Source organism: Cricetulus griseus (genome assembly GCF_003668045.3).
Source record: "Cricetulus griseus strain 17A/GY chromosome 1 unlocalized genomic scaffold, alternate assembly CriGri-PICRH-1.0 chr1_1, whole genome shotgun sequence".
Classification (NCBI taxonomy): Eukaryota; Metazoa; Chordata; class Mammalia; order Rodentia; family Cricetidae; genus Cricetulus; species Cricetulus griseus.
In genome coordinates this window covers 187,622,470-187,632,031 of record NW_023276807.1, presented here as the reverse complement: position 1 = coordinate 187,632,031, position 9,562 = coordinate 187,622,470, and the positions used below count along the sequence as shown (strand labels likewise).

The 9,562-nt window shown below is 42.7% G+C and overlaps 1 protein-coding gene across 1 annotated transcript in view; it reads left to right on the top strand.

Annotated features, from left to right (window-relative positions):
- The first annotated feature begins 7,552 nt into the window (after window positions 1-7,552).
- Colq (collagen like tail subunit of asymmetric acetylcholinesterase) overlaps window positions 7,553-9,562 on the top strand; it is a 57,334-nt gene continuing 55,324 nt past the window's right edge. The window contains exons 1-2 of the mRNA XM_027389507.2: window positions 7,553-7,993; window positions 8,496-8,612. Of these exons, the coding sequence (XP_027245308.1) occupies window positions 8,507-8,612 (106 nt within the window). The 5' untranslated portion in view covers window positions 7,553-7,993; window positions 8,496-8,506. The remainder of the gene's footprint in view (window positions 7,994-8,495; window positions 8,613-9,562) is intronic.

Below are 9,562 nucleotides of genomic sequence, written 5' to 3'. Positions count from 1 at the left end.
CTCAGTCAGGTGGTACCTGTGTTTAACAGACACCATTTTCTAGCCAACGTTCCTACCTGAAACTTCTGAGAGAAAGATTCTGACTGGCTTTACTGATGTGAGCCTTGAATGTTAGGGGACTTCCTCATTGACACAGAGCATCAATTGTTAGACTCAGCAAGGTCAGCCCTTCTAGGAGGGTCTAAAAAAGATGGTCATCTCTGCATTCCTTAGTTGGGATATCATAAGAAAGAGGCTCAGAAAATACTCGGGGAAATGGAAATTTCCCAAGAATCCGTTAAATAATGGAGGCTTTTAGGCACATCTCTGTTCGGCCCCTAGGGGCAGCCATTCCTGTGGTGACCACATCAGCTTTTATCACCAGTTGTATCAGTTATTTCTGCATATTTTTTGGGACATGAGTGACAAATACATGGAGATGTGAGGGGGTTTGGTGGCCGTCATTGTACCCCATCTACTACAGATCTTTGGATTTCATTTGTGTTGTCTTTAAGTTCTAGTTTGAATACAGTTCATCTCACATCTCATCTAACCTTTCCAACAACCCTATTAAGGGAGCTATAAGACGGCAAAGGCTTATAGGGAGTCGAACAATTACCTCCTGTCACTCAGCTAAGCAAGGCCAAGTCTAGTTCTAAACTGTAGAGTGTGGTCTTATACTCTGTCCCTGCCACAGTCCACCTTGCCCAAGATGAGGATCGGTGGTCACTGGATCTGAATAAACCTTTGCAATGAGTATATTATATAAATTATAGCAAAATGAACAACTGTATGGATTAGTATTTTGTTTTTATTTTTGATTTTATTTTTTTATTCATCTATTTATTTTACACCCTTGCCAAAGCGTCCCCCCCTCGCCTCCCCCCAGTTCCTTCTTCCCACCCTCCCTTCCCCATCCCCACTCCCAATCTTATCCTCTTCCATCTCCATCCAGGAAAGGGTAGGTCTCCTATGAGCGCCAATAAAACATGGCATATCAAGTTGTAGTGAGACTAAGCACTTCCCCATGTATTAAGGCTGGGCAAGGTGATCCAGCATGAGGAGTAAGATCCCCAAAACCAATAAAAGAGTTGGAGATAGCTCCCATCCCTGCTGTTAGGAGTCCTACAAGAAGACCAAGGTACACAACCATAACATATATACAGAGGGCCAGTTCAGACCCATACAGGCTCCCTGATTAGAATTCTTAAAGAGATCTGCCTGTCTGCATAAGAGATCTTTCCATCTTCTGGTATCTTCTTCAACTTGAAGTTCTTGTCATACAGGTCTTTCACGTGCTTGATTAGAGTTACACCAAGATACTTTATATTATTTGTGGCTATTGTAAAGGGTGTTGATTCTCCGATTTCTTTCTCAGCCCATTTATCAATTGTATATAGGAGGGCTGCTGGTTTTTTGAGTTTATCTTGTATCCAGCCACTTCACTAAAGGTGTTTATCAGTTGTAGGAGTTCCCTGGTAGAGTTTTTGTGATAGCTCATGTACACTATCACAGCATCTGTGAATAATGACACTTGACTTCTTCCTTTCCAATTTGTATGCCCTGATCTCCTTTAGTTGTCTTACTGCTCTAGCTAGAACTTCAAGTACAATATTGAATAGGTATGGAGAAAGTGGACAACCTTGTCTTGTTCCTGATTTTAGTGGAGTTGCTTTGCATTTCTCTTCGTTTAATTTGATGGTGGCAATTGGCTTGCTATATATTGTTTTATTATGTTTAGGTATGTCCCTTGTACCCTGATCGCTCCAAGACTTTTTCATGAAGGGATGTTGGATTTTGTCAAAGATTTTTTTCAGCATCTAATAGATGATCATGTGGTTTTTTCCCCTTTCTTTGTTTATATGATGGATTAAATTGACATATTTTTGAATGTTGAACCATCCCTACATCTCTGGGATGAAGCCTATTTGGTCATGGTGGATGATCTTTTTGATGTGTTCTTGAATTCAGGTTGCCAGTGGTTCTTTCTTTCTTTGTATTTGCTGTCTATTCTTTTTTAGTTTAAATTAGAAACAATGTTATTATACATATGAATCTCAGTTCTCTGTCCCTCCCTTCCTCCCCACCGACCCCCCATCCCATCCCCGTTTTGCTCCTTAGGGAGGGTGAGGCATTCCATGGGGGATCATCAGAGTCTGTCATATCATTTGGGGCAGGGCCTAGGCCTTGTGTGTCTAGGCTGAGAGAGTATCCCTCTATGTGGAATGGGCTCCCAAAGTTCATTCGTACACTAGAGATAAATAGTGACCTAATGCCAGAGGCCCCATAGATTGCACAGGCCTCCTAAATGACACCCACGTTCAGGGGGCCTGGTTCGGTCCTATGCTGGCTTCCCAGCTGTCAGTCTGGTGTCCATGAGCTCCCGCTTGCTCAGGTCAGCTGTTTCTGTGGTTTTTCCCAGCTTGGTCTTGGCCCCTTTGCTTATCACTCCTCCCTCTCTTCAACTGGATTCCAGGAGTTCAGCTCAGTGTTTAGTTGTGGGTGTCTGCTTCTGCTTCCATCAGCTACTGGATGAAGGCTCTAGGATGTTTGCCAGGGTTTTACTGAGTATTTTTGCATCTAAGTTCATGAAAAATTGGTCTGTAATTCTCTTTGTTGGATCTTTGTGTGGTTGGTGTATCAGGGTGTCTGTGACCCATAGAAAGAATTTGGCAATGTCCTTCTGTTTCTGTTTTGTGGAATAATTTGAAGAGTATTGGTATTAGTTCGTCTTTGAAAGTCTGGTATAGTTCTACACTAACACTATCTGGCCCTGGGCTTTTTATGGTTGGGAAACTTTTAATGACTGCTTCTATATCCTTAGGGGTTTTCTGTCTATTTAAATTGATTATCTGGTCTATTTAAATTTTTTATTGGATCTTGATTTAACTTAGGAAAATGGTATCTATCAAGAAATTTGTTCATTTCTTTTAGGTTTTCCAATTTTGTGGAATAGAGGTTTTTGATGATTCTCTGTATTTCTTTGTAATCTGTTAGGTCCCCCTTTCATTTCTGATTTTGTTAATTTGCATATTCTCTTTCTGCCTTTTAGTTAGTTTGGATAAAATTTGTCTAACTTGATGGTTTTCTCAAGGAATCAACTCTTTGTTTCACTGATTCTTTTGTTCTTTTTGTTCCTATTTTATTGATTTCAGCCCTCAGTTTGATAATTTCCTGCCATCTACTCCTTGTAGGTGTGTCTGCTTCTTTCTGTTGTAGAGATTTCAGATGTGCTGTTAAGCTGCTAGTATGATATTTCTCCAAACTCTTCATGGAGGCAGTGAGTGCTATGAACTTTCCTGCTAGCCCCACTTTTATTGTGTCCCATACATTTGGGTATGTTGTACATTCATGTTCACTGAATTCTAGAAAATCTTTAACTTCTTTATTTCTTCCTTGACCCAGTGATAACTCAGTAAAGGGTTGTTAAGCTTTAATCCATGGTAGTCTGATAAGATGCAAGGAGGTCATTTCAGGTTTTTTGTATCTGTTGTGACTTGCTTTGTGGCCAAGTATATGGTCAGTTTTAGAGAAAGTTCCATGAGGTGCTGAGAAGAAGGTGGATTCTTTTGTGTTTGAGTGAAATGTTCTGTAGATAGGCTGATTTGAGTCATAATATCTGTTAGTTGCATTATTTCTCTGTCAAGTTTCTGTCTGGCAGATCTATCCATTGGTGAGAATGGAGTGTTAAAGTGTCCCACTATTATTGTGTGGGATTCTATGTGTGATAAGCTTTAGTAATGTTTCTTTTTATAAATGTGGGTTCCCTTACATTTGGGGCATAGATGCTCAGAATTGAGACATCATCTTGATGGATTTTTCCTTTGATAAATATGAAATGTCCTTCTCTATCTCTCTTGATTAATTTTGGTTGGGAGTCTATTTTGTTAGATATTAGGATAATTATACCAGCTTGCTTCTTAGGTCTATTTGATTGGAAAAATCTGTTTCCAACCCTTTATCCTGTCTATCATTGATATTGAGGTATGTTTCTTGTGTGCTGCAGAGTGTTGGATCCTATTTTTGTATCCAATCCATTAGGTTGTATCTTTAAAGCTATTGGCTAATTGAGTCCATTGATACTGAGGGATATTAATGACCAATGATTGTTAATTCCTATTATTTTGTTATTGTTGTTGGTTGTGTGTGTGTGTGTGTGTGTGTGTGTGTGTGTGTGTGTGTGTGTGTGTGTGTGTGTGTGTGCTTCCCTTCTTTGGGTTTTCCTGGTGTGAGATTATCTATTGCTTGTGTTTTTGTGGATGTAGTTAACTTCCTGGGGTCGGAGTTTTCCTTCTAGTACCTTCTTCTCTAGGGCTGGTTTTTCGGATAGATATTGTTTAAATTTGACTGTTTTCTTCATCTATGGTGACTGATAGTTTTGCTGGCTATAGTATTCTGGGCTAACATCCATGGTCTCTTAGAGTCTGCAGGACATCAGTCCAGGCCCTTTGCAGCGGATTTTTCATCAGGACAATCACCTCCCCAAATATGACCTACAGACTTATTATTAATTATGAAAGCTTGGCTGATAGCTTAGGCTTGTCTCTAACTAACTCTTATAACTTCAATTAACCCATTTATATTCATCTATGTGCTGCCATGTGGTCACGTCTTGCTTGTTCCCCATCTCTTGGCATCTCCACCTTCTTATTCCTAGTGTCCTCTTTGCCCCCCAAATCCTGCATAGCTATTAGCTATTCGGCTTTTTATTAAACCAATACAAGTGACACATCTTCATAGTATAAAAAAAGATTTTCCCACAACAGCCCTTCTGGATTTTAGTGTCTTTGTTGGGAAGTTTAGTCTGATTATAATAGGTCTGTCCTTATATGTTGCTTGGCCTTTCCCCCTTTCTGCTTTTAATATTATTTTTTTTGTTCTGTATGTTTAGTGTTTTGATTATTATGTGGTGAGGGGATTTTCTTTTTCTGTCCCAATCTATTTGGTGTTTTGTAAGCTTTTTTGTACCTTTATAGGCATGTCCTTATTTAGGTTGGGAAAGTGTTCTTCTATGATTTTGTTAAATATATTCTCTGTGTTTTGGGGCTGGGTTTCTTCTCCTTCTTTTATTCCTATTATTCTTATGTCTGGTCTTTTCATAGTTTCCCAGATTTCATGGATGTTTTGTGTTAGGAACTTTTTAGATTTAGCTTTTTCTTTGACTGATGAATTTACTTCCTGTGTGGTGTCTTCAACACCTGAGATTCACTCTTCTACCTTTTGTATTCTGTGGGTCATGCTTGCATCTGTAGTTCCTGTTTGCTTACCCAGATTTTCCATTTCCACAATTCCCTCCATTTGTGTTTTCTTTATTGTTTCTATTTCCGTTTTCAGGTCTTGAACAGTTTTGTTTATCTGTTTTTTCTTTGTTTTCTTTTAGGGGTTTATTTAATTCTTCTATTTTTTGTTTGTCTTTTCAATTTCTTTGAGGAATTTGTTCATTTCTTCTTTAAGTACCTCTATCATCTTCATAAAGTAATTTTTAAGGTTGTTTTCTTGTCCTTCAGCTGTGTCAGATTGTTCAGGTCTTGCTCTTGAAGGATAGCTTGGCTCTGGTGATGTCATATTGCCCTTTCTGTTATTGTGTTCTTACATTGGGGTTTGAGCATCTGGATTTGGAATGATTTTAGGTTTAGATATTGATTCCTGCATTTGTCTTTGTTGGATGGGTGTTTTGTTCCTTGGTTTCTCTTTTCTCTCGGTCTTCTGGTCTAAATGGCCAAGGGTTCTGGTGACTAGTGTGTCTTCAGGTTCAGCAGGGTATCCCCTCTGGGTTTTTTTGCAGCTATGGGTCCCTAGATCTGGCCTGGCTTCTGATAAGGTCCAAGTTATCTTCCAAAGCTGCAAAGCTGTAGACCAGGATATGGACCCCAGGGCATGGGATGCAGACTGGGGTACCTAGGACCAGCCTGGTCTCCAGTACAGCTCCTGGCACTGGAGTCCCTAGTTCTGGCCTGTGCTCCGGTAAAGCTGAATTTTTCTGAAATTGTAGGCCTTGGGTCCCTATGTCTGGCCTGGCCACTGATAAAGTGGAAATTTCCTTTAGAAGTTGTAGACTGTAATATGGAGCCAGGTTTGGGATTTGGGTTGTGTGTGTGTGTGGGTGTGTGTGTGTATGTATAGTCAGGGGTTGTTAGGCAGACTTTAATGGTATTTTGTGGGCAGTGGGTTTCTAGGACCAGCCTGCCCCCCTGTAAGGCTGCTGGTCCCTAGTATGGAGCCCAGGGGAGAGGGTGCAGTTTGAGATTATTAGGTAGCTTTTAAGGAGTGTGAGCTGCCAGTGGGTGGTGTCTTGCCTGGAGCTCCTAGATCCTGCCTGGCCTCTGGTAAAGCCAAAGACTTCTGCCAAAGTAGCAGGCTGGGCTATGGGGCTCAGTGGTGGGCGTTCAGTTTGGGGTTGTTAGATAGGCTTAAAAGGGTTTAATGGGTGATGGGCAGTGTATTTCCTGGGGTCTATAGGACCTCTCTGGCCTCCAGTACATCTGCCAGGGGCTGTGGGCCATAGTGTGGAGCCCAGGAAAGGGGTGCCTTAATTGATTTTTAGATCTAAGAATCATTTATAAGTCTTTATAAACTTTTGTTTTGTTTTGTTTTTTTCGAGACAGGGTTTCTCTGTGTAGCTTTGGAGCTTATCCTGGCACTCGCTCTGGAGACCAGGCTGGCCTTGAACTCACAGAGACCCGCCTGCCTCTGCCTCCCGAGTGCTGGTATTAAAGGTGTGCTCCACCAATGCCCAGCTTTTTATAAACTCTTTTAAGGTCATATTTTTTATGGGGGGCATCCTTCTGTATATGTTTCTCTTATTGGTTGATGAATAAAACACTGGTTGGCCAGTAGCCAGGCAGGAAGTATAGGCAGGGCTACAGGACGAGGAGAATTCTGGGGAGAGAACACAGAGAAAGGGAGCTACTGGGAAGATAGCTACTGGTAAGTAAGGCCATGTAGAAATACATAGATTGATAGTTATGGGTTAATAATTAAGAGAGAGCTAGCCAGTAAGAAGCCTCAGCCATCAACCAAACAGTTTATAATTAATACAAGCTTCTGTGTGTTTATTTGGGGCTAATTGGCTGTAGGACCAGGCAGGAACAGAACCTCTGTCTACATATTTTTGTTTTGCTTTTTATTTATTTTTAAAATTATGTGTCTGTGGAATATGAGCACGTGTGTGTGGGTATGTGCAATGAGTGTGTGGGTGACGTTCATGTGTGGAGGTGTGTGCACATGAGTGTGGGGGTGAATGTGAACATGTGAGGGGTATGTGCACATGTGTGTGGGGGTATGTGCACATGTGTGTGGGGTGTATATACACATGTGTGTGGGGGTATGTGCACATGTGTGTAGGGTGTATATACATATGTGTGTGGGGGTATGTGCACATGTGTGTGGGGTGTATATACACATGTGTGTGGGGGTATGTGCACATGTGTGGGGGGTATGCACACATGTGTGTGGGGTATATACATGTGTGTGGGGTGTGTGCACATGTGTGTGGGGTATATACACATGTATGTGGGGGTATGTGCTGCACATGAGTGCAGGGGCATATGCATGTGTGTGGGGAGCATGTGCATGTCTATGTGGGGGGGGGAGTATGTGCACATGAGTGCATGTGTCCTGGAAAGCCAGAGGCACAGGTTCTCTGGAACTAGAGTCACAGGAATTTGTGAGCCATTTAGCATGGATGCTGGAACTAAACTTGGGTCTTTTTGTGTGCACATGCTTGTAACTGCTGAGACATCTCTCTAGACCTGCTAATTAATTTTGTTTGAAGAAATTTAGCCTAAGCAAGATTAAGTTGATGATGCTGTTGCTCCAAGTACAATCTGACAACGAATGGTTCACTTTTATGTCCTTTTACTATTCTCATATTCTTTGCTTTGCATGAGGTTAAAGGGTTGCAGCTTTGGGCAGATTTGACGGGGGTTTCTTTTTATAGTGACAACTGTTTGGAAACAATTCTGCAAGTTCCCCAGCAGAAAGTCACAGCTTGACTTGCATTTGTTACCTTCAGGTAAGACTTCCAAGATCAGCAGCTTGTCCTGATGGAAGGCAATTTGCATCAGGAGACTTGATTAGTGCTAAGGCAGGTCCCTGTGTTTCATATATGTAGACGATGGTGGGTAATAGAGTAGGAAACCCATCTGCCCCCGAGGACGGCTGCAGGTAAACACTAGAGACATGGCTGCCTCTTTATCATCTTTCCAATAGCCACTTACCTCAGACTCAAAAAAAGAAAATTCTGACATCTTAATTTTAATGTTTGGTATTTGACCCAGTGCTTGAGATAAATATAACCCTGTATAGTACGGAGAAGGTTTAATGGGAAATGGTTGGCATTCTTTCTTGATAAAGGCATGGGGAGAGGAGAGGGAGGGAGAGAGGGAGGGAGGCAAGGAGGGAGGCAAGCAGAGAGAGAGAGAGAGAGAGAGAGAGAGAGAGGCAAACAGCAGTCAGCACAAAGCAGAGCTGGGAGAACCCCCAGCAGCCTTGCCCACTAACTTGATATTTACCAGACCTGGCCAGCATGGTTGTCCTGACTCCAATGACTTTGGGAATTTATCTCCAACTCTTCTTCCGATCCATCGTATCCCAGCCGACTTTCATCAACAGTGTCCTTCCAGTCTCAGCAGGTAACTGATGACCACAACTTCCTTCGCTTCCAACTAGCTGGGGCAGAAAGGTAGGGGGTGGGAGTGGTCAAGATTTTCTAGCAGTATGTCCTGATATTTTTGACATTTTGCTCTTAGCAGAGGAAGGCTCGGGGGAGATGGTCACCCAGGATGTTTCCTGTCACCCGAGCTTGTCTCTGAAGGTCCTTATGTCCTTGTTCCAACCGTTGCTACCCAGCTGCTCAAAGCCAGACTCTAAACCATTACTTCTGTGTCCCCATCTCTCCTGCCCGTTTGCTGCATGATTTGTTTGGGAGCTGGGGAGAGAGAAGTATAATTTCTAGAGAAGTGAGTCCCAGTGGGGCTTGCTTGAGATGCTGGAGAGCAAACACCTCTCTGTCAGCCTTGCTGAAGGACAAGAGCTTCTGCCTGGCCCCTTCAGCAGGGAACCCCTTATTCTTTTGCTGACTCAGGACTAGCCTTCTGTCTCCTCAGCCCTGGCTGCTCTCCTGTTGGGATTTCTTCTCTTCAGCTCTGACAACTCATCTAGAGGTATTAGGAGTGGTTAGGGCTTCCAGAGGATCTATGGGCCTGGAGCCAGATGTGTCTTGCTGATGTGCAGGGCTGGGGAAGGGGCTTGCTTGGCTGGCCTGGCAACCTTTGCTGCAGGCACCAGGCTGTTGTCTTTGCCTCCCTGATTTGGTACAGGGGAAGTATTGAGTTACTGGCATAGCCCTTTCAAACTTTCTGAGGAATTCTGATACCCCAAGGCTTATTGCTTGTCTCCCCACAGCCCCCTCATTCACCTCAGCCACTGCTCCAAGGCACCTCTAGTTATGCCTTATTTTCTAAGTGCCACAGTTGGTTCTGTCTTTGCCTGTGAATCACGGGGAGGACATTCCTCCGGATCCACCCCCAGCCTCTCTCCATTCATAAAAACAGCTCATGGTCAAGCTGTGCTGCCAAACTCT